Source organism: Bos indicus x Bos taurus, chromosome 16 (assembly GCF_003369695.1).
Source record: "Bos indicus x Bos taurus breed Angus x Brahman F1 hybrid chromosome 16, Bos_hybrid_MaternalHap_v2.0, whole genome shotgun sequence".
In the NCBI taxonomy this organism is placed as follows: Eukaryota; Metazoa; Chordata; class Mammalia; order Artiodactyla; family Bovidae; genus Bos; species Bos indicus x Bos taurus.
The window spans coordinates 29875087-29900465 of record NC_040091.1 but is presented as its reverse complement, the minus strand read 5'-3'; the positions used below and the strand labels follow the sequence as shown (position 1 = coordinate 29900465).

Genomic DNA, 25379 nt, shown 5'->3' with positions numbered 1-25379 from the left:
CGCAACTGAACAACAACACCTGCATTGGCAGGCAGATTCTTTACCACCAGACCACCAGGAAAGCCCACCTTCTGGAGTCTTAATGAAAGTGTGCGTTTTCTCATTGCTCAAAACGGTAGCCCTCTCTCTCGGGCACTCACACGAACACCATTTTCAGCTGGTGTTCAGGCTCCCTTCGGGTACTAAAACTTTGGAGTCATGATAAAAATAAATAGAAAGTTTTCACTGCCTGCAGGTGGGAAAGATCCCAGGTCTCAGTGTTGTGTGCGATAGAGGAACCAGAAGAGGAAACTCAGAGGGTCCTCCTCTCCCCAGAGTCGGTCCCCCAGAATCCCACTCATACTTGGAGCCTCGGAGGGTCCTCCTCTCCCCAGAGTCGGTCCCCCAGAATCCCACTCATACTTGGAGCCTATCTTGCCCCTTTGCTGGAGCTCCACAGGCTGTAGCAGGTAAAACTAACCTGTATCCCTAGGAAACCTCCTCAGAAACCCCTTGTGGAGTCGCACACCAGCCCCCAGGGGCAGCCTCACCTGATGAGTCCTTTGATGGGTCACCTTCACCGTGACCTCTTTTTGTAGGTCACAGCCCCTGGAATCTGACGAAGCTAAATTCTTCACCTTCAGCTCCATATTAAGTCCCTGGTAAGAAAAACACTTCTCACTAAGTAATTTTATATTTCTCAGTATGTAAATTTTACATACCATCTTTGCAATTTATTTTTCATCCTCTCCACACTCGGACTTTCTGAAAGAAGATGGTCCACCTCTTGCTCCTTGGAATTCCCATCAAGGGAAATGACAAAGCACCCAGAATTTCTCAGCAGCATCCTGGAACTATTTCATGTGTAAGCCTCACCAAAGGGACTGAGTCTTGTGCAAGTTTCCTGATGATTGGGATCCTGTGTCACCAGGGAGTGACTCCAAACCCAGGCCTTCTCTGGGGCAGAGAAGCCTTCAGGGTGTGTGCACCCAGAGAAGGACTCAAGGACAATCTGGGGTGGGGTGGCCATGGTGGGCAAGCATTGGTCTGGCATCTTGGTGGTTCTGGAGCCGTGGGGGCCAGAGGTAGAAGGAATGGACTCGAGGCTGGAACTGGGGAGGCCTGGGGTGTTGACTGAGGCCCTGTCACTAGCTCACTGTGGGGTCTCGGGCAAAGCACCTGCCGTCTCCAGACCCGAGGGTCTGGCGTGTCTACACCATGAAGCCAATTCGGGGCAGTGGGAAAGCGGTGCTCGTTGAATTTGTCCTCTAAGGTCCTTTCTAGAGCTGAGATTTTACCATTTTCTGCACTTACCTTTTTCAGCTCTTCGCTCATTTGATTTGCTTCTGCAACCAGTGGCATCAGTTTGACGTAGTCCTGGAACACAGCCAGGACACTGGGGTCCGCTTTCCCATCCCCACTGTTCACAGCACCTAGGAAAGATCGGAGAGGGAGGGGAGGTCACTCACTGGTTCTGGGATACCTTTCATCCATGAATAAACTTGCATGCTCTTTGCTTCCTTCATTCAATCATTCAACTGTTCACCAAATATTTATATTTTAAATTTATGAACGTGTATTTTTTTTAAAAACTAGGAAGAAAACTAAGTGGGGAAGAAAAGTTGCTGCCTCTCTTGCTCATCTCAACCCATGAATCTCGGCAGCATTGTGACAGGAGGTTCCCTGCCTCTGATTTTCAGTCTTGGTCTGTGTCCTTGACCCAAGGTAGCTCCAGACTGTCCAGTGAAGAGGCTGGGCCAAGAATAATACAGCTGGCTAAAGGAAGGTCTGGGGGCTTCTCCTGAAACCACAGCTGGCACAGAAGCAACTTGTCCTTACTTCTGTTTGGGGTGGCTTGGAGGAGGGGATCATGGACACGATGGGTGAGCCAATCCCCCCTGCCAGACCCTGGCTGGTGCTGCCTCCTGTCAAGAACTCTCAGTTATTTAGGGATTTCCTGTGCTGAGGTCTGACTCCCCAGAATTGCCCAACAGCCACCTTGCTGAAGAATCAGTCTTTGCTGGTGCTAAGCACCTTTGACCAGGGTCAGGGCTTGTTCAACCTCACTGTGCTGCCAGCCCTGGGCTGGAAAATTCAACCCTGTAAATGAATAAATGAATATATAGGGTGTCCAGGCTTGGTATTAGAGTCTTATTGACTTGTTTTGTTCAGTAACTTGCAGACAATGAACAAAGAGGTCACTTTCAAATCCATTTATTTTGCTAAAATTCTGAAGAGAAACCTTTGGTGCAGGAAAAAGGGAGGATCTATTTTGCACATATGTAGGTGCACCCACGACACTGCTCATGGGTTTAGAAGACAAGTTTGCACAGGCGCCATGTGAGATGCTCCACCTTTGCGAGTTCAGCATAGCCAGAGACCTCGGTGGAGCCCATACTCACCTGACTGGGCAGGGTTGGGGGTGCAGGTGGGCAGCAGGTGGGCCCTGGCACCACAGCCTCCCCTGAGGGGAGTGATCTGGGGTCTGGGAATGAGAGGGGAAGCAAGGTGGTCAAGAACCTCCATCTGAGGCAAGGGAAGAGATGAACAAAGAGAAATGACAAAGCTCCTGAGTGTTCTTGCGGACAAGGACTCCCAGGTCGTTGTGGGGGAGTTGAAATACAGCAGTAGCTAGAGGGAGAGGGAGCTAGAGGGAGCTAGAGTAGCTAGAGGTCTTTTCTCATTGGAAAAGGCCCTGAGGCTGGGAAAGATTTAATGCAGGAGAAGGGAACCACAGAGGGATGAGGTGGTTGGATGGCATCATCAGCTCGATGGACATGAGTTCGAGCAAGCTCCGGAAGTTGGTGATGGACAGGGAAGCCTGGCATGCTGCAGTCCATGGGGTCGCAAAGAGTCAGACACGACTGAGCAGCTGAACAACAACAAAGGGAGATGTGGGTCCAGGTAGGGCTTTGTAAGTTTGTTTTTATGGCAGAAGATAGTGGAGCATGTTTGCATGTGATGGAATGATTCATGGAGAGCCTTTAGTGATGCAAAAGAGAAGGGGCTTTTCACAGACAAATGCTTGAGATAGTGAGAGGGGAGAGAATCCAGAGAACAGATGGAGGAAAATTGACAGATGTATTATGTTTGCCCATTCAGGGAAAATGAAAATAAACTCTGTGGTATTGAACTGGAATTGGCCATATGAGGATGAACTTATGGCTTTACAGAATAGGTGAAGCTGTAATATGTGTGGGGGAACACATGTGTTAATGTAGCAGTTTGCACACGTAGCTCCAGATCTTGATTTATAAATGTCATTCTTTACCAAAAGGAATCAGGATCCTTGGGGGAAATGACACCTGAGCTGGGGCTGAGAGACCACACCTGGAACATTTTTGATGCCAGAAAGTAAGCTAGTGCCTGGTGAGGAACGTCCGGGAGACACAGAGTCCAGCTTGAAGGGGTGCCCACTGACCAAAACAGGGATGGTTTGCACATCAAAATGAATTATGAAAGCAACAGATAACTTATTGACTAAAACAGGACTCTGAGACCACACTGATATAACTAAATGAATAAACAAATCAACAGATAAAACATTTCTTATAGTACCTTTTTGTTTTTTCAAATATAGGTAGAGGAAATTGTGAAGCTAGGAATTCACCATTTGACAAAAATCCATACTGATTATCCAATGATCAAAGGATGATAAAACTAGTGGATGAAATTGTAATGAGGTATAGGATATCTACATATCAAAGTCTCTCCCCATAAAATATTAATTGAAAAGATAGGATTGCTCTCAGGTGGCCTCAGCCTGCAGCGGCTGGAAGCGGAGCTTCAGTTCCCCCACCAGAGATTGAAGTGGGGTTGTGGGGTTGTGGCAGTGAGAGCACCAAATCCTCGCCACTAGACCAGAGGACAGTGAGCAGGCCCCTGGCCCTTCAGCTTTTCAGGAGAATTCCCACAAAGACAGAAAAATGTTCTTGCCTGGAGAATCCCAAGGACAGGGGAGCCTGGTGGGCTGCAGCGACTTAGCAGCAGCAGCAGCAGCAGCAGCAGGGAAGTAAGTAAAGTATTTATCAGGAAGGAAAAAGAGTACAGTACATGTGGATAGTGCTGGGAAAGATTGAAGGCAAAAGGTCACTCCCGTTTGAAACTTTAAGGAGCCTTTCTGCGCATGTTTGGTCAAGGAAGTCTTCTGACTTCGAGAATGAGAAATATGTGGTCTGGGCAGGGTCCCGCCTCCTCTCTTAATTGTCCTGTTATTCTCTCCTGGAGCTTTGATCCACAGGGAGTGAATCTCCAGTCACTTAACTCTGGGGCGGCATTTACCTCTTGCCTCAGGATAACTCATTTTACGATGGAGAAACCTGGTAGACACCACCTTAACCAAGTGATCACAATTAACGCCACCAAAGATGGACAAACTGACACCAAGTGTGTCTGCTGTGAGGCACAGAGGACACAGCATCACTTTGCTGGCATTCCTGCCGAAAACCTATCACCTCAATCCAATCATGGGGAAGCATCCTAAAAACCTAAAAAAATGGTCTTTACTCTTCAAAAATGTCAAGGTCATGAAAGACAAAAACAGACCTGGTGACTTGTTCCAGATTTAAGGAGACCAAAGAGACGTGACAACTAAATGTGGTCCTGGATTGGACCCTGTATCCCAATTTTTTATAAGGGAGGTTTTTGAAACAATTAGGTAAATATGCATGGAATTCATAGATTAAATAATAGTATCAATGTTAATTTTCTGATATTGAGAATTGTACTGTAGTTATTAAGAGAAAGTCCTTTTCCTTAGGAGTAACACAATGAAGTGTTTAAGGATGCTCAGTCATGTCTGACTTTGCGACCCCATGGACTGTAGCCCATCAGGTTGCTCTGTCTACGGGATTCTCCAGGCAAGAATATTGGAGCATCCTTCAATTCTCCATGCATTGCCATGCCCTCCTCCAGGGGATCTTCCCAACCCAGGGATTGAACCTACATCAGCATCTTTACCCTCATAATTAATTTTATGAATTAAATAAATCTTCCACCTGTGCTTACTCTATGAAAATCATACTTTAATCTTCTAAACATTGTATTTTGACACAAAGATTATTTTCTTAAGGAAAGCAGGATTGCACACAAGGGAAAACACTGCTTTTACATCCACCCATGGAAAATGCCAGAAGCCTGGCCTGGGCTGCTCACCGAGCTTGTCAGTGCTCACTCCCTCAGCAGCCGCTCTCTCCAGCTGGAAAAAGTCATAATCAAATCTGCTCAAGTCCTCACTGCCTCGCTCGGAAGGAAACCCAATGTAAAGGTAGGCGCTGTTGGATCCCAAAATAATCCGGTCCTAAGAAGGAGACAGTGCGCTCAGAGGGAGGAGGGCAGAGCGGGTGAAGTCAGCCTGCTGCTCTGTGTGCATTATGGGACCTCGTGAATCCCCAAGCAGGGGAGAGACCTGTAAATGAGGAGGGAAGAGGGGCCTCTTGCTTTCTTGTGCTTTCGTTGACTAATCCTTTATTCTGGGTTCTCTGTCAGCCACTGGGGGAGTCAGTGGGGACTAGACAGACCCATCCCTCCCCTCCAGGACTTGATAAACTAATGATGTAACAGCCTGTGCAGGATGGGGAGGAAAAGGGCAGGGCTTCCACAGAATGTACTGGGCTAATTCACACTGGGAATTACAGAGCACCTCGGGGAAGGTGCACTATTTAAGGTGACACAACTGGTAAAGAATCCACCTGTAATGCGGGAGACCTGGGTTCGATCCCTGGGTTGGGAAGATCCCCTGGAGAAAAGGCTCCCCACTCCAGTACTCTGGCCTGGAGAATTCCATGGACTATATAGTCCATGGGGTTGAAAAGAGTCGGACATGACTGAGCAACTTTCACGAGTGCTAAGTTTTGGTGAGGCCAAGAAGAGTACTGTTGACCAGAGCCTGGAAGGTCTGAGCATCAGAGAGTCATGTGACCAAGGGAAGCCCAGGCAGAGCAGTGAGGCCAGAGAAGCAGATGATGGGCCCACTCACTCTGGTGTCCTAAAAGGGTGGGTCACTGAAGGATTTCCAAGAAAGGAGTGGCTTGCTCCAGTGTGCTAGTCTAAAGGGATCTCTGTGTAGAGGGGTGGAATGGGCGGGATGCAGGAGGAGGCTCAAGAGGGAGGGGTTTTATATATATAATTATGACTGATTTGATGTACAGCAAAGACCACCACAACATTGTAAAGCAATTATCCTCAAATTAAAAAAATAAAATAGAAGGCTTTCTGTGGCTTCAGCGTGGAGAAGGGACAGGAGAAGGGTCTTGAGCCCCTGTGCTACTGACAGGGTGGTGGGGAGATGCAGAGAGCCCAGTGTTGGCAAGGTGCTGGCAGTTCTCTCCAGCACAGATTTTTTTTTTCTTCTTAATATTTATTCATTTATTTGGCTGTGCCAGGTCTTAGTTGCAGCATCTGGGATCTAGTTCCCTGACCAGGGATCGAACCCAGGCCCCCTGCATTGGGAGCTCAGAATCTTAGCCACTGGACCATCAGGGAAGTCCCTCCATGGCAGGTTGTTAAAATCTAAAATATCATACAGCGTTAGAGCTGGAAGGATCTTGGCGAGCACCTAGTTCACCCCTCTCTGTTTTGTAAGCAAGGTCCAGGGAGGTGAAACGACTTCCCCCAGACACTCAGGGAGTTAATATCCCAACTCCACAGCTGTGACCTCGTCATCACTGGGACACGGTGGCAGAGGGACAGAAGGGGCTTAGCGCCCAGCCCTGCCGGCCTCACTCCAGCTCTCCTGGTTGGACTTAGGAAATCCTGTGGCTCCGCAGGGGAGTTTACCAAATGCTGCAGCTTCGTCTTGGTCGTGATGGGCACCCCATTAACGATGACCTTGCATTTGCCGTATGGAGTCACCGTCACTTTACCACCCGAATTCGTGAAGGAAGCATGTTTCTCTGAAATTCTAAAAGGACAAGAATGTGTCTAAGTGACCAAATAAATCACAATTTTGGTGAACAGTGTAGGTAGTTCTTTGTCATTTGCACAACTAGGCAAGGCCTACAGCTGCTAGGTAGGCCCGTGGGGCTCCTGTTGTTCAGTGGGTGGAGGTGGAGAGGCGGGTGCAAGGGACCCTGCCTTGACCAAGAGGGGAGACAACAAAGCAACTGCTTATTAGTAGAACCAACCCCACTCCTGACTCCTCCCCACCCTCCTGGGGCCAGGAGACACAGAGTCAAGCTGGAGCCCGCAGGGACTCACAAGTCGGTGGGATGGAGTGGAGAGAAATGGAAAGAATGGTGTTTCAGAGGAGACTACTGGGAAGGAGATTTAATAACAAGCCTACATATCACCAAGAAGTTTAGGTCTGTTTCTTCGTCTTTATCTACACAAATCCAGACCTGAGATGTTACAAGATTTGGGGCCTGTATCAGAGGCATCAGTTTGGCTCCCAACAGATATCACCTATGTGCCCGTTACTGTTCTAGAATGTCCCTGGGCTCCTCGGATGTTGTGAATGTTTGAGAAGCTGAGACACACTCAGGCCCAGGGGTCCTCAGGAGCAAGGTTTTAACCTCAGCTCAGCTGCAGTTCAGTCAATTCCAGACCTGTGGGTTTGTGGACCAGGGTCCCCACAGGAAGTGATCTGGAAAGAGGGATGAGGGGATCCCCAGGAAGAATTGGGGGAAAGGGGCTAGAGGCCATTGGTCAGGGTGAGTTAGTGCCCCTCCCTACAGGTCCCTCTCACCACCCACCCACCCTCTGCTGCCAACTCACACACACACCCACACACAAGGGCTGGGGTGGACTGTGGAGGGCTGAGGTCTGTCATGGGGGACTGGTGAGTAATGCCCCGAGTCTATTGGCTGGAAATCCGTGGGCAGTCATGACACAGTGGGGCTGGAATCAGGGAGGAACCCTGGAGCAGCAGCCTCCCTGGGAGAGAGGCCACAGAAGTTCACCCCCCTACTCTGAGTTTACAAACCTGCCTTGGGTCCCTCGGGGAGGGATCAGCTCCAAGTCTGGGCTTCGTGTTAGTCCAGTTGGCAAGGGCTCCGAGCACAGAGATGCCTTTGCTCTTGGTGGTGAGACCACGAAAGGCCCGCGCCACCATATGGGGCCTGTCCTCTTAACTCTCTTTATTTCCTGCCCCCCTCTGCTCAGGTCCATTTGTGAGAATAAGTCCCTTTCTCCCCAGACCAGATCCAAGAAAACAAACTGAGCCCAGCAAGAGGGATTTCGGTGAGAGAAGAAAACCCTCCCATGTGACCTTCCATAATAAGTATTAGAGTGGGTCCCAAGATACATCTGGTCAGTTCTCATCTTTGGCTGTCTGGCAGGGCTTGTGGCCTGCCCTGACAATGACTAGATGAATTTTGAGAGTATCCTCTGGATGCAGTGGTCTCAATTCTGTAATGCTGGACAAAGGTACTGAGTCTGTTCACTTACCCCAAACCTTGAAGAGTAATGGCATTTGAAGCTGCTTTACCAGCATCACACGAACCTGAAAAGAATTATAAATTCTTTATCATAAAAAATGATAAAGTCCTTTATGAATGATGATAATATCAAAACAAAACTGGGAAATACAGGAAGGAGTAAAGAGCACTACGAACAGTCAATACATGGATAAACATTAGAAACTATTCTCTTTTCTTAATTTCTTCATGGTAAACTATCAACATTATATTGTGAAATTTTTCAGAAAAAAAAAAAAGAATATGGTATGACATAGTTCTGTCTTAGATATTATGCAAGTGGGATGAATACTGAAAATAACTAAAGTACCTCATGGTACATATTTTCAAAAAAAAAAAGAAGACCGTGGTGAGAATTTTTCTCTCTCTCTCTGACAGGGGGAGAGGTGAGACAGTAGAGGGGAGAAGTACTTTGTGGGATTAAGGAATATAAATAGTATAAATAACATATGATATATGCACTATTATTATACCCATTTCATACATGAGAAAACAGAGGCATAAGGAGTTCGAGGCTTGCCCAAGTAATGGAGATAGAATAGAATAGTTATACAGGTAGTTATAAAAGTCCCAGTAGGGGATTATAGGTAGAAAGGGGAAACCTGGGGAAATTTGGGAGACCACTGTAAGTTAATGATCACTCAAGAAAGCTACCCAGAATGCCATGGAATGAAGCAGACTTGTTTAACTATAAAGCCATAAATAAAAGTGGGCTTCCCTGTTGACTCAGGTGGTAAAGCCTCTGCCTGCAATGCAGGAGACCTAGGTTCGATCCCCTGGAAGAAGAAAAAAAAAAATAGAAGGGAGGTGACAGTACAATCTGCTGGGTGAATGTCTGGAACTGAGTGGAACTGATGAATCACAACCACATGTAACTATGTAGATGAAGTTCACAAAAAAAAAAAAAAGAAAGAAAAGAATTAAAATAACCTTTTTTTCCCCCCAAATTTCCTGGATTTGATCTTAGTAACATATCTGATGTTTGGGAAGTGCCATTTCCTCTCCAGTTGGATCACTTGAAGGGATTTTCTCACTGTGATTTTCAATCATGATGGTACATGGACATCACCTTGCCCGGGGGATAATTGCTTTAATTTCTGCCTTTTTTGTGATATTCCTAACTTTCTGTTTGTTTGCTTAGGAAAATATTTTTTATTTAAGAATGTGCCATTAATGGGAAAGACTAGAGATCTCTTCAAGAAAATAAGAGATATCAAGGGAACATTTCATGCAAACATGGGCTCGATAAAGGACAGAAATGGTATGGAACTAACAGAAGCAGAAGATATTAAGAAGAGGTGGCAAGAATACACAGAAGAACTGTACAAAAAAGATCTTCACCAACCAGATAACCACGATGGTGTGATCACTCACCTAGAGCTAGACATCCTGGAATGTGAAGTCAAGTGGGCCTTAGAAAGCATCACTACAAACAAAGCTAGTGGAGGTGATAGAATTCCAGTTGAGCTCTTCCAAATCCTGAAAGATGATGCTGTGAAAGTGCTGCACTCAATATGCCAGCAAATTTGGAAAACTCAGCAGTGGCCACAGGACTGGAAAAGGTCAGTTTTCATTCCAATCCCAAAGAAAGGCAATGCCAAAGAATGCTCCAACTACCACACAATTGCACTCATCTCACATGCTAGTAAAGGAATGCTCAAAATTTCCCAAGCCAGGCTTCAGCTATATGTGAACTGTGAAATTCCTGATGTTCAAGCTGGTTTTAGAAAAGGCAGAGGAACCAGAGATCAAATTGCCAACATTTGCTGGATCATGGAAAAAGCAAGAGAGTTCCAGAAAGGCATCTATTTCTGCTTTATTGACTATGCCAAAGCCTTTGACTGTGTGGATCACAATAAACTGTGGAAAATTTTGAAAGAGATGGGAATACCAGACCACCTGACCTGCCTCTTGAGAAATTTGTATGCAGGTCAGGAAGCAAGAGTTAGAACTGGACATGGAACAACAGACTGGTTCCAAATAGGAAAAGGAGTACATCAAGGGTATATATTGTCACCCTGTTTATTTAACTTCTATGCAGAGTACATCATGAGAGTCTCTGGGCTGGAAGAAGCACATGCTGGAATCAAGATTGCTGGGAGAAATATCAAGAACCTCAGATATGCAGATGACACCACCCTTATGGCAGAAAGTGAAGAGGAACTCAAAAGCCTCTTGATGAAAGTGAAAGTGGAGAGTGAAAAAGTTGGCTTAAAGCTCAACATTCAGAAAACGAAGATCATAGCATCTGGTCCCATCACTTCATGGGAAATAGATGGGGAAACAATGGAAACAGTGTCAGACTTTATTTTGGGGGGCTCCAAAATCACTGCAGATGGTGACTGCAGCCATGAAATTAAAAGACACTCCTTGGAAGGAAAGTTATGACCAACCTAGATAGCATATTCAAAAGCAGAGACGTTACCTTGCCAACAAAGGTTCGTCTAGTCAAGGCTATGGTTTTTCCAGTGGTCATGTATGGATGTGAGAGCTGGACTGTGAAGAAAGCTGAGTGCCGAAGAATGGATGCTTTTGAACTGTGGTGTTGGAGAAGACTCTTGAGAGTCCCTTGGACTGCAAGGAGATCCAACCAGTCCATTCTGAAGGAGATCAGCCCTGGGATTTCTTTGGAAGGAATGATGCTAAAGCTGAAACTCCAGTACTTTGGCCACCTCATGCGAAGAGTTGACTCATTGGAAAAGACTCTGATGCTGGGAGGGATTGGGGGCAAGAGGAGAAGGGGACGACAGAGGATGAGATGACTGGATGGCATCACCGACTCAATGGACGTGAGTCTGAGTGAACTCCGGGAGTTGGTGATGGACAGGGAGGCCTGGCGTGCTGCGATTCATGGGGTCGCAAAGAGTCAGACACAACTGAATGACTGATCTGATCTGATCTGATCTTAATGGATTTATTATTGTTACTTTAATTAATTTTAATTAATTTTTATTGGAGCATAGTTGGTTTACAATATTGTGTCAGTTTCTTCTGTGCAGCAAAGTGAATCAGTTATACATATATCTACATCTACTCTTTTTTAGGTTCTTTTCCCATGTAGGTCATTACAGAGTATTGAGTAGAGTTCCCTGTGCTGTACAGTAGGTTCTTATTAATTATCTATTTTATATATAGTAGTGAGTATATGTCAGTCTTGATCTCCAGCCCCAACTACTGTCCTGCAAAAGCCTCTCCTGTCCTGAGTGTGCATAGGGCTAAAGTGCGGAAGCCAGATGTGACCAAATACTGGTGCCATTTTCCAGTGGATGAATGGATAAATAAATGTGGTAAACACATAAAATCATGTATTGTTCAGTCTTAAAAAGGGAGAAAATCCTGATACATGCTTCAATATGGATGAAGCTGGAAGAAATTATGCTAAGTAAGCCAGACACAAAAGGACAAATATTGTATTTATAAAAGTACCTGGAATGGTTAAATTCATAGAGACAGGAAGTAAAATGATGGTTGCCAAGGACTGGGTGAGGGGCTAACAGGGAGTTATTGCATAATGGGGACAGAGTTTCAGTTTGGGAAGACAAAAAAAATCTGGAGATGGGTGCCTGTAATGGTTGCCCAGGGCTTCCCAGGTGGCTCAGTGGTAGAGAATCTGCTTGCCAGTGCAGGAGATGCAGGATACGTGGGTTTGATCCCTGGGTCAGAAAGATCCCCTGGAGGAGGAAACAGCAACCCACTCCAGTATTCTTGCATGGCTAATCCCATGGACAGAGGAGCCTAATGGGCCACAGTCTATGGGGTCACAAAATGTCAGGCACAACTGAGCAACTGAATGCTTGCACACATGTGTGTGCACACACACACAAAATGGTTGCACAACAATGCAAAAGCACTTAATGCCACTGCACTGTACACTTAAAAATGGTTAACATGGTGAGTTTTCTGTAATGTGTATTTTACCATTAAAAATTTTTTAAAAGAAAAAGAAATATGCTCAGGGGCAAGAGGCATGAACAGAACCAAAATCAACTGCTGAGGAAGTGCCAGGTCAGTTAACATCACTCTGCAAATTAGAAGGTCCCAGACAATTCGGCCAGAGACCTTACGAACCAAAGCCAGCAGGCAAGTGCCTCTTGACCCTCTTCCCTCTGCCTTCCCTCGGTGCGAGTTGAGAGGGGTAAGTAAGTACCAGCCTGAATGAAGTGCTTGAGAACCCCCGTGAGCTGCGGGTCTTCATTGACGTTGAGAAGGTGGGGGAAGGTTTTTATCATCTGCTGCTCCTGGAGGAGAAACAGAGAGGGTATCCTCACCAGACGGGGCAGCACAGCACAGAGGGCAAAGTTCCTTCCTATCCACTGCTCCCAGTCCTCCAGTGACCTCATCACCCAAAAGATGCTGATGGCAAAATGGGGCTGTGACATCGCCCTCTCTTGGTTATGAAAATGCATTTCATTCTTTAATACAGGTAGTGATTGGTATTGTGATTATAGAGGATTGACAGTCAAACGGAACTGGAATAAACTATATGGGCACAAGGAAAGCTTTGAATCTGGAAGTTCTGATAAAGAGGATGAAAGTCCTTCTGATTGTAACTATCTACACAAAACAAGAGTCCTAAGTTCTTCACTGTGGATCGATCCTCTTGACATTTGCAGCCAAGAGGCACAAACCCAGGTTACACAGGAGGTTATTTTCTTGGCATTTCTCTCTGACATATGCAGCCACATTATGCCCACATCTCTAAGTCCTTGGACCCTAACTCATCCTGACCCCCTGCAGCCACAGACCTCCACCCCCACTCCACTCCCAACACTTGAGGCTCCCATCTATTCTGGCTCCAGGAACCTTCTGGAATATGGACTGGATCCCTCCCACCACTGCTAAAGTCCTCCAGGGCCGGCCCATGACTCTGGAGCTTGTCCAAAGCCCCATAGCTTTGGGGAGTAAGGTTATGGGAGGGGTTGTGTTGACAGAAGGCAGAGAAGGCATCTCCCTGGCCCAGGAACAAAGTTCACATCACAGCCCATTTATGATCCGGAGCTGGCAGTGAATGCCAGATCCATGGTTCAGGATCACAACACAGTCCCCAGAAGACAATCACATTCCTCAAATTCTCCCCAAATTCTAATTTTCTTTCTTTTTTTTTTTTTTAGGACTAGATATCATTTTTAATTTGAATTATTTTCTTTTTTTTATTTTTAAACTTTACATAATTGTATTAGTTTTGCCAAATATCAAAATGAATCTGCCACAGGTATACATGTGTTCCCCATCCTGAACCCTCCTCCCTCCTCCCTCCCCATACCATCCCTCTAATTTTCAACAGCTTTGAATTCTATCCTCAGCCTCATGCATCAGAGGCACCAAGGCCTCTCTGCTTCCTTCCTTTTCATGCCCTGCCATTCTATCCCCAACTCTGCCAATAATTTAAAGTCATATGTCACATATCACAATTTGTCACAATCACACATTACACATAATAGGTATACTATCCAATTACCCAATTATCCACCTGTCAGCAGCCCAGGCATCACTGAGTGTCTGGTTAAGATGCAAGGCTGCCCCATCCCCTCCCAGGCAGTCGGCCTCAGCAGGTGGAGGTGGTGAGCTCACCTGGGCGATGGCCACATATTGCTGCTGCCATTCCCACCGGGCCTTCTCCAGTTGGTTCGCCCAGCTCATCTGGTCACTGGGAGGCCCAAGTAAACAGGCTGGCAGCTCTGGAAGGAGGGAGGTATTTTAAGCAACTGAAGGACAGCTTTAAGGTTTGCAGTGTCAAAGGTGAGGCACAGAATGTTGCCATTCTGTTCTGAGTCAAAACAAGGGACTCTCAGCAGGAGTGGGAAATGGAACTGCACTAACTGAGTCTGGAAAGTACTGTAAAGACTAGGATCTTCATAGCAGCACTAGACACAATAGTCATGACATGGAAGCAATCTAAATGTCCATCAACAGAGGAATGGACAAAGAAGATGTGGTACATATATACAAGGGAATATTACTCAGCCATAAAAAATAACATCATTTGCAGCAACATACATGGACCTAGAGATTACCATAAAGACAAATATTAATATCATATAGTATCACTTATATGTGGAATCTTTAAAAAATGATACAATTGAACTTATTTACAAAACAGACTCACAGAATTAGAAAACAAATTTATAGTCATTCTTCCAGAAAATTGCAGAGGAAGGTAAACTTCCAAACTCATTCTATTTTTTTTCCCTTAATCTAATTTATTTAAACCCCATCCTGAACCTTCCTCCCATCTTCCTCCCCATCCCATCCCTCTGGGTCATCCCATTGCACCAGCCCTGAGCATCCTGTCTCATGAATCGAACCTGGACTGGCAATCTGTTTCACACATGTTTCAATGCTATTCTCTCAAATCATCCCACCCTCGCCTTCTCCCACAGAGTCACCATCACCCTAATACCAAAACCAGACAAAGATGCCACAGAAAAAGAAAATTATAGGCCAATATCACTGATGAACATAGATGCAAAAATCCTTAACAAAATTCTAGCAAACAGAACATATTCCAACAGATTGCTTTGGCTATTCAAGGTTTTTTTGTATTTCCATAAAAATTGTGAAATTATTTGTTCTAGTTCTATGAAAAATACTGTTGGTATTTTTATGACAGAACATATTATTCTGTTATATAACAGAATATATTCCAACAACATATTAAAAAGAATATATTATTCTGTTATATAATAGAATATATTCCAACAACATATTAAAAAGATCATCCATCATGACCAAGTGGGCTTTATCCCAGGGATGCAAGGATTCTTCAATATTCGCAAATCAATCAATGTGGTATACCACATTAACAAATTGAAAGATAAAAAACATATGATTATCTCAATAGATTCAGAGAAAGCCTTTGACAAAATTCAACATCCATTTATGACAAAAATCCTCCAGAAAGCAGGCATAGAAGGAACATACCTCAACATAATAAAAGCCATATATGATAAACCCACAGCAAACATTATCCTCAATGGTGAAAAACTGAAAGCATTTCCCCTAAAGTCAGAAAAAAGAAAAGGATGCCCACTCTCACCACTACTATTCAACATAATTTTGGAAGTTTTAGCCATAGCAATCAGAGAAGAAAAAGAAATAAAAGGAATCCAGATTGGGAAAGAAGAAGTAAAACTCTCACTGTTTGCAGATGACATGATCCTCTACATAGAAAACCCTAAAGACTCCACCAGAAAATTACTGGAGCTAATCAATGAATATAGTAAAGTTGCAGGATATAAAATTAACATACAGAAATCCCTTACATTCCTACACACTAACAATGAGAAAACAGAAAGAGAAATTAAGGAAACAATTCCATTCACAATTGCAACAAAAAGAATAAAATACTTAGGAATAAAGTTACCTAAAGAAACAAAAGACCTATAAAATACTGATGAAAGAAATCAAAGGTGACACAAATAGATGGAGAAATATACCATGTTCATGGACTGGAAGAATCAATATAGTGAAAATGAGTATACTACCCAAAGCAATCTATAGATTCAAGCTACCAACAGTATTTTTCAGAGAACTAGAACAAATAATTTCACAATTTGTATGGAAATACAAAAAACCTCGAATAGCCAAAGCAATATTGAGAAAGAAGAATGAACTGGAGGAATCAACTTGCCTGACTTCAGGCTATACTACAAAGCTACAGTCATCAAGACAATATGTTACTGGCACAAAGACAAAAATATAGATCAATGGAACAAAATAGAAAGCCCAGAGATAAATCCACGGACCTATGGACACCTTCTATTTGACAAAGGAGGCAGGAATATACAATGGAGAAAAGACAATCTCTTTAACAAGTGGTGCAGGGAAAACTGGTCAATCACTTGTAAAAGAATGAAACTAGAACACTTTCTAACCATACACAAAAATAAACTCAAAATGGATTAAAAATCTAAATGTAAGACCAGAAACTATAAAACTCCTAGAGGAAAACATAAGCAAAACACTCCCTGATGTAAATCATAGCAGCATCCTCTATGACCCACCTCCCAGAGTAATGGAAATAAAAGCAAAAATAAATAAATGGGACCTAATTAAACTTAAAAGCTTTTGCACAATTAAGGAAACTATAAGCAAGGTGAAAAGACAGCCTTCAGAATGGGAGAAAATAATAGTAAATGAAGCAACTAACAAAGAATTAATCTCAAAAATATTCAAGCAACTCCTGCAGGTCAATTTCAGAAAAATAAACAACCCAATCAAAAAATGGGCCAAAGAACTAAATAGACATTTCTCCAAAGAAGACATATAGATGGCTGACAAACACATGAAAAGATGCTCAACATCACTCATTATCAGAGAAATGCAAATAAAAACCACAATGAGGTACCATCTCACACCAGTCAGAATGGCTGCTATCAAAAAATCTACAAACAATAAATGCTGGAGAGGGTGAGGAGAAAAAGCAACCCTCTTACACTGTTGGTGGGAATGCAAACTAGTACAGCCACTATGGAGAACAGTGTGGAGATTCCTTAAAAAACTGGAAATAAAACTGCCATATGACCCAGCAATCCCACTGCTGGGCATACACACCAAGGAAACCAGAATTGAAAGAGACACGTGTACCCCAATGTTCATCGCAGCACTGTTTGCAATAGCTAGGACATGGAAGCAACCTAGATGTCCATCGGCAGATGAATGGATAAGAAAGCTGTGGTACATATACACAATGGAGTATTACTCAGCTATAAAAAGGAATATATTTGAATCAGTTCTAACGAAGTGGATGAAACTGGAGCCTATTATACAGAGTGAAGTAAGTCAGAAAGAAAAACACCAATACAGTATACTAATGCATATATATGGAATTTAGAAAGATGGTAATGATGACCCTATATGCGAGACAGCAAAAGAGACACAGATGTAAAAAAGAGACTTTTGGACTCTGTGGGAGAAGGTGAGGGTGGGATGATTTGAGAGAATAGCATTGAAATGTGTATTATCATATGTGAAATAGATCGCCAGTCCAGGTTCAATGCATGAGACAGGGTGCTCAGGGCTGGTGCACTGGGATGACCCTGAGGGATGGGATGGGGAGGGAGGTGGGAGGGGGGTTCAGGATGGGGAACACATGTACACCCATGGTGGATTCATGTGAATGTATGGCAAAAAACACCACAATATTGTAAAGTAATTAGCCTCAATTAAAATAAATTAAAAAAAAACATAATCATCAAAAGGGATAGCTGGGGATGGAGGTGGGAGATAAACTAGGAGTTTGGGATTAATAGATACACATTACTATATATAAAATAGATAAGCAACAAGGGCATATTATATAACACAAGGAACTATACTCACTATCTTATAATAACCTATAATGGAAAGGAATCTGAAAAATAATTATGTATATTTTTATGTATGTACTCATCTATCTATATACAACTGAATCCCTTTGCTATACACTTGAAACTAACACAACATTATAAATTAACTACACTTCAATAAAAAATCTTTTTAAAAAACTAAAATAAGACTAAGTTCACCCCTTAATTCATAGGAAACCAGAGCAAAGAGGTCCTTTATCAGAACAGGAAGCTCAACATTATGTTTTTCAATTGTGTGAGCATGCAAGACAGTTTCAGGGCATTCCTGTCAAGTCAGGGGATTTAGGAAGAATCAAAGATTTATCTTCCCTTGTTTTTCATGAGTTCTGTGCCTATGCTTATGAACAATGGGAATCAGATGCAACATTTAGGTCAACATCTGGCTTGTCCAGGTGTAGAGATTTGTGACCCATCAGTGTCACCCTGGACCAGACATGGGCACAGACTCTAATTTAGGGAGTTCCTAGTTGAGGCTGAAGCCTTATTGAGTAAGGACGTGGGAACCCAGAGGTATGCCAGGTAGCAACAACCTGCCCTCAAGGGGAACATCCATGAAGTTTGCGTGTGTTAGGGTCGGAAGAGCCGCTAACACCAGAGAGAGAGCCCATGTGGCTTGAGGGAGCCCAACTTGGGGAGGGGGAACAGGTACCGAGGGCAGGACAATGCATCACGCTCCGCTAAGAGCACTGAGCACAGGGCTTCCCGACCGTCCAGTCTGGCTCTTTTGATACTGAATGCCTTTACCAATTCTACTTGAACAGTTTTATATTTTGCCCTTTTCACAAATCCTATTCTAAATTGTTAATGCACATAAAATTACACACAACTCAAGCTGCCACACGGAAAACTAAGGCCTTCACTCAAAGCAATGGTTCTCAATAACTGCCCAGTGGAGCCATCCTAAGGCAAGTTGCTGCCCTGGGGATGGGTAATTGGTCCGAGTGGTGCCCAGTCACCAGGTGACTCTAACGTGCAGCCAGCACTGAGCAGAGTCTTAGTAGAGGATTCAGGGGCTACTGCTTCTTGGGCCCCCAAACATCACTTAACTACAGGAGGCCATCAGCAGAACAAATGCCGTATGGCCACTGTTTAAATCTGGTTAAGGAGAAAGTAGTCCCAGGGGAAAGAACAGCCTCAAAATAAAAATGGCAATTAAAAAATGAGACTAAAATGACCATTTCAAGAGGCCAGGGCCAGTATTTCATACAATCGCATGAGAATTACATTCAGGCCAAAATGTCCTGGACAAAGAAAGGTCCAGGGATGTCCTGGCCTGCCCTAGGGCTCCCCTCAGACTAAACACAATGGCTCCTGGCCCCTGCCCTTCCAGCGCAACACCACCCACTCCCCTATCTCCCCGCAGCCCCGACCCTGCAACAGGGCTTGGCCACTCCCCTCTCTCCCTCCCTCCTGCATCTAGCCTCCTGACTGCTGCCTTGGACCTGCGCTGACTCCTGACTCAGTTTACCTGTCATTCTGCAGTTTCCACACCCGAGCAGCAGTCTGTCGTTCTCTGCCCTGGACTCCCTCATCAGGGTGGAGGTGTTGACAACAGCTTTGTTCCGGATCTTCTTAGCCCTGTGCAAAGGTGGACACACACTCAGGCCCTGGGTCTTTCGCAGCTGGAGCAGTACTACCAGAGGACTGGCCAGAAACTGGCCTCGAATGGTCGAAATGGGAGCCTTTCACTTCCTAGTAACTTGAGATTCCACTGCGTAAGTTTCCAGTAAACCACTAAGACCAGAAGGGACTCAGTGACATCCAGGGCTCAAACATGAGCCCCTTGTCACATGACAAGTGTCACATGTCCACACGAGCCTCTTGTGGACTCAGCCCAAGCCTGGAGTCCACCACCCCCAACGTGTTCTGGGCCCCAGACACACTCCCCACGTTGGGCTGACTTGGTTAATGAAAACAGTCTCTTCAATCTCTACTGTTTCTGTAACAACACAAACCCTGGAGGCTGCCAGCAACGGCTCTGCCAAGTGTGCCAGGCCAGGAGTGGGCTTGGACTTGGCCTAGTTAAGGTCTCCAGCCTCCAGGATCCAAGACCTGATGATCTGAGGTGGAGCTGATATAATAACAATAGAAATAAAGTGCACAATAAATGTGACGTGCTTGACTCATCCCCAAACCACCCCTGCTCCCCACCCCCACCTCTCGACCCCCAGTCCCTGGAAAAACTGTCTTGCATGAAACTAGTCCCTGGTGCCAAAAGGCTGGGGACCGCTGTCCTCGTTCACTCCTGGCTAGTGCTGCATGGGACATAGTTATGCTAAAACATGACTTGTTCTTTACCCGAAATTCAAATGTAACTGGGCATCCTATATTTTCATTTGCTACATCTGGCACCCTTACTTCTTTCCCTAAGGAATAGGGTTTGCAAGGCTTGCCCCCAGTCACAGAGTCCACGACAGATCCAGGCCTGGAGCCCAGGACCCCTGGGGATCATTTTCTCCTTCCTCAGCATCACATAGTCTCTCATGTAAAAAGTGCTAGCAACAGTTTAGAATTGACAAGTGGGAAGGAAATGAACATTCTACATAATACTAAGGGCTTCCCTGGTTGCTCAGATTGTAAAGAAGCTGCCTGCAGTGCAGGAGTCCTAGGTTCGATCCCTGGGTTGGGAAGATCCCCTGAGGCGGGCATAGCAACCCACTCCAGAATTCTTGCGTGGAGAATCCTATGGACAGAGGAGCCTGGAGGGCTACAGTCCATGGGGTTGCAAAGAGTCAGACACTACTGAGCGACTAAGCACAGCACAGCACATAATACTAAAGGCAAAATTCAACCTTAAGTTCTGAGTTTGTAGCACAGATGTTGGAAGAAAACAGAGAAAAACAAATGAAGCAAAATGATACTGAGGCCTGGCAGTGAGGAATGAGAATGCAAGGGTTTGTCCCTAAAATGCAAAGGCCTTTCCCTAGAGAAGAGGCCAAGGAAAAACCAAGAGAACTACTTGGAGACATCATAACAACTGTTATTTTGAGCTTCAGCCCCATGCCAGGCAGAACTTAGCCAGGAACGGTTCTTGAACCGTCTCACACAGTCTTCACTCAGCCCAGAGAGGGAGGTATCACCTCCTTCAGCATGTGAGCTCACCAAGGGCAGGGAAGCTCAGGTCTCGGAGGGAGTAGGGCCAGATTCTGTCTGACACACTGGCCCATAGACCTGACAAGTGACATATTAGAATAGGAACCAGGTTCATTTCACATGCCAGCTCCAGTCACCTGGAACACTGGCCGAGAATTCCAAGCTCCTGAATGAAGCTGACGGGAAAGCTGCAGAGGGGGATTCTCCATGTCAGCCATGCTGAATGGGATGGAGGGGTGGAGACACCATGGGGTTCCAACCCCTGGTTAGAGCCTCTGTCTCCCCAGACCCTCACTTTCCCAAAAGGGCCAGGGGAAGCAGGCTTCTGCCTGCCTTGAAAAGCAGAAACTCGGCTCGGCCATAGCCTCCTGCCAGGACTAAACTGCCAGAAGTGGGCTTGCTTCCTGGGCCAAGTGGGAAGGCAGGAACGTGTGTGGACAGCCTCTCCCTGGGAGGAGCCACCTCTGCCCTGCTGTGTGGGGCCTGGAGATATAAGACACAACAGAGGGAAAGGGGCAGGGCCCAGGGCTGGTTCCCAACTTTGGGAGCCTCTTACACGCTCATCTTTATCATTAGCACAAAAATTCCCTGCCTGCCACTATTCTCTACCTGTGACCCATAGGACAAAAGGAGAATCTGTGAATGGCCATGTTATTTGACAGAAAAATGCAGGGAGACAGAGAACTGAGCACTTCAGGGGTGGGTTCAATGCATCCTCCCATGAATTTGAGCCTGTGGCTCCTCCCCGATCCAGGACTGCAGTGACTGAATGACAGGCTAGGAGGGCCCTGAGCCCCTATTTCTGTCTCCTCTTATTTATTTTATTTCTCTCTCTCTTCTCTCACAGATCATTTTGTTCTTCCTTTTTCTGGACCCATTCCCAAGACACCAGCTCATCAAGTTTAAGGGTACTAGAAGAATTTGCCAGATTTAGAACTTAGAACCACTATAGATAATAAGTATTCATAATCGTACCTTTCAGCATATCTTAGTGTTGATAAAGTTTCCTCATAGCAGATGTCAGCTGGACTTATTGCTGCTATCTGTAAACAAATATCCTTTTCAGATTTTGTTTTTTTATATAGGATATATAGCTATTGTTGGGCTTCACTGGTAGTTCAGCTGGTAAAGAATCCACCTGCAATGCCAGAGATCCCAGTTTGATTCCTGGGTCAGGAAGATCCCCTGGAGAAGGGATAGGCTACCCACTCCAGTATTCTTGGGCTTCCCTGGTAGCTTAGATGGTAAAGAATGCCTCTGCAATGTACGAGACCTGGGTTTGATCCTTGGGTTGGGAAGATCCCCTAGAGCAGGGCATGACAATCCACTCCAGTATTCTTGCCTAGAGAATCCCCATGGACAGAGGAGCCTGGTGGGCTACAGTGCATGGGGTCACAGAGAGTCAGACATAACTGAGCGACTAAACACACAGCAGATAGTTATTATTGATTTTACACAGCTAACATTCATGGAATATCTTGGAACTTGTGGTTTGTTTAAATTTTACAATTCAGAAAACTGAGGCTTAGGTAAGAATAATGTGCCAAGGTCACCCATAACTGGCAGAGCTGGGACCTGAACCTGCCCTGACTTGAACAACTGTGCTGCTAACCTCTGTACTATGCAACCCTCAGCACTGAGTCCGCAACAGATTTCCTCAGGAATTTAAATGACAGTTGAATGGTGGCACTACAGAGACTAATAAATAAATCATTACTGAGTACCCACCTAAATGGTTACAAATCTGGTATTGACTTCAGCTTAACTGTTCTGAATTGAATAAGAATTCAAATGAGAAAATAAAATTTTTGATGAGCTGGAGGTGAGCAGGATCACTGAGAGTGAACAGGAGGGAGTGTGACTGCCCACGGGGTAGCTCCTAATCTATGGATCTGGAGGCCATGATTTAGAGCATAAGGGCCTGATGAATAATCATTTATCTTTGTCCAGCTTTGCAATTTTTAAAGCTTGTTCATTATATTTCATTTAATCATCACAACCACAGTTTCAAGGCGAGATCATTATCTTCACTTGAAGGAAGGAAATGAAGCTCCACAGTAAGTGTGCTGAAACTGAGAATCTTGTCAAGAACTGACAAGATTCTTGTGAAGAATAACTTTAATAATAATAGCAACAGCAATCATGACAGCTGCATGAGTCTAAATAGTCTAAGATGTGGTAGGAAAGCCACTTTACCAGAGTAGTTCTGCTGTTCCCACCCAGAGCTGACTGGAGCAGTTTGGTCAGTACAGAGTCTCTGTAGGGAACATGGAGGACTTTCTTCCCCATGGCAGCATCAGCCAGAGCACTAAATGAAAAGAAAATGTAAAACAATAAAAAGTTTTAAATATATCAAAAAGAAATCTGCCTCTTTGTGGATGAGTCAGAAACACCCCTCAAATATCCTTGACAACCCCATATACCAGACATGACATTAAAGAACATCCAATAGTTGATATACCTTCTGTACAAAGATACTGGCATATTGCAAGATAGAAGCAGCTGGCTCCCTCTCCAAGGTCAACTCCGGGGAAACCATAACAGAGAGGGAGGCCCAGATCTGGGGCACTAACATAGTCAACCTTGGGAAGAAAACCCAGAGCCTGCAGAGAAGGGTCTTTTTGTGTCTGTACAGAGAAGGGTTTTGACTCGAGGGAGACGGTGGTAGGCTAGCAGTGTGGAGACAGATAGGGGAGCAGATTTAAGTCCTTTCTGGTCTTTCTCTCATACTGCCTTAGGAAGATCCCATAGAGTTAGAACCTGATAGGCTACAGAATCAAGTAAGAGTGAATGAGAAATAAATGCCACTCAGGGTACTTCAGAGGAAGCAGTGTTGGCATTGAAGGGAGTGGGGAAGAGGGAGGAAATCCCATCTCTGATAAATTATAACCACAAACAAAGAAAAGAAATCCAAAAAAATTAAGCTACCAGGTTTAGAAAAGAAACAAAATGATCATCTAGAAAGGATTAGATACAGCAATTGAAATTTAAAACCCTATGGATAAGTTCAACAGTTCAGTTCAGTTCAGTCCCTCAGTTGTGTCTGACTCTTTGCGACCCCATGAATTACAGCATTCCAGGCCTCCCTGTCCATCACCAACTCCCGGAGTTCACCCAGACTCATGTCCATCTAGTCGGTGATGCCATCCAGCCATCATCCTCTATCGTCCCCTTCTCCTCTTGCCCCCAATCTCTCCCAGCATCAGGGTCTTTTCCAATGAGTCAGCTCTTCGCATGAGGTGGCCAAACTATTGGAGTTTCAGCCTCAGCATCAGTCCTTCCAATGAACACTCAGGACTGGTCTCCTTTAGGATGGACTGGTTGGATCTCCTTGCAGCCCAAGGGACTCTCAAGAGTCTTCTCCAACACCACAGTTCAAAAGCATCAATTCTTCGGTGCTCAGCTTTCTTCACAGTCCCACTCTCACATCCATACATGACCACAGGAAAAACCATAGCCTTGACTAGACGAACTTTTGTTGGCAAAGTAATGTCTCTGGTTGTTTTTTTTTTTTTTTTTTAATTTTGCTCACCGGACTCGCACCCAACCGACAACACCTGCGTCCTCCGCCACTGCAGGTGCGAGACCGCCGCCTCCCGTCCGCCTGCTGGCCGCACTCTAAGCCCCGCGCCCTGCTCTCACCGGTGCCACCGCGACGACCTGTCTCTGGTTTTTAATATGCTATCTAGGTTGGTCATAACTTTCCTTCCAAGGAGTAAGTGTCTTTTAATTTCATGGCTGCAATCACTATCTGCACTGATTTGGGAGCCCAAAAAAATAAGGTCTGACACTGTTTCCACTGTTTCCCCATCTATTTGCCATGAAGTGATGGGACCAGGTGCCATGATCTTCATTTTCTGAATGTTGAGCTTTAAGCCAACTTTTTCACTCTCCTCTTTCACTTTCATCAAGAGGCTTCTTAGTTCCTCTTCACTTTCTGCCATAAGGGTGGTGTCATCTGCATATCTGAGGTTACTGATATTTCTCCTGGCAATCTTGATTCCAGCTTGTGCTTCCTCCAGCCCAGAGACTCTCATGAGGTACTCTGCATATAAGTTAAATAAGCAGGGTGACAATATACATCCTTGATGTACTCCTTTTCCTATTTGGAACCAGTCTGTTGTTCCATGTCCAGTTCTAACTCTTGCTTCCTGACCTGCATACAAATTTCTCAAGAGGCAGATCAGGTGGTCTGGTATTCCCATCTCTTGCAGAATTTCCCACAGTTGATTGTGATCCACACAGTCAAAGGTTTTGGCATAGTCAATAAAGCAGAAATAGATGTTTTTCTGGAACTCTCTTGCTTTTTCCATGATCCAGCAAATGTTGGCAATTTGATCTCTGGTTCCTCTGCCTTTTCTAAAACCAGCTTGAACATCAGGAAGTTCATGGTTCACATATTGCTGAAGCCTGGCTTGGAGAATTTTGAGCATTACTTTACTAGAGTGTGGGATGAGTGCAACTGTGCAGTAGTTTGAGCATTCTTTGGCATTGCCTTTCCTTGGGATTGGAATGAAAACTGACCTTTTCCAGTCCTGTGGCTATT

The 25379-nt window shown here is 44.8% G+C and overlaps 1 protein-coding gene across 1 annotated transcript in view; it reads right to left on the bottom strand.

The window, feature by feature from the left end:
* Window positions 1-25379, bottom strand: part of LOC113906205 (kinesin-like protein KIF28P) — an 80726-nt gene that overhangs the window by 19369 nt on the left and 35978 nt on the right. The window contains exons 7-16 of the mRNA XM_027564101.1: window positions 23030-23141; window positions 21809-21876; window positions 19238-19318; window positions 19119-19122; window positions 12541-12622; window positions 8365-8419; window positions 6757-6880; window positions 5134-5278; window positions 1294-1412; window positions 531-638 (exon numbers count right to left, since the gene is read on the bottom strand). Of these exons, the coding sequence (XP_027419902.1) occupies window positions 531-638; window positions 1294-1412; window positions 5134-5278; window positions 6757-6880; window positions 8365-8419; window positions 12541-12622; window positions 19119-19122; window positions 19238-19318; window positions 21809-21876; window positions 23030-23141 (898 nt within the window). The remainder of the gene's footprint in view (window positions 1-530; window positions 639-1293; window positions 1413-5133; window positions 5279-6756; window positions 6881-8364; window positions 8420-12540; window positions 12623-19118; window positions 19123-19237; window positions 19319-21808; window positions 21877-23029; window positions 23142-25379) is intronic.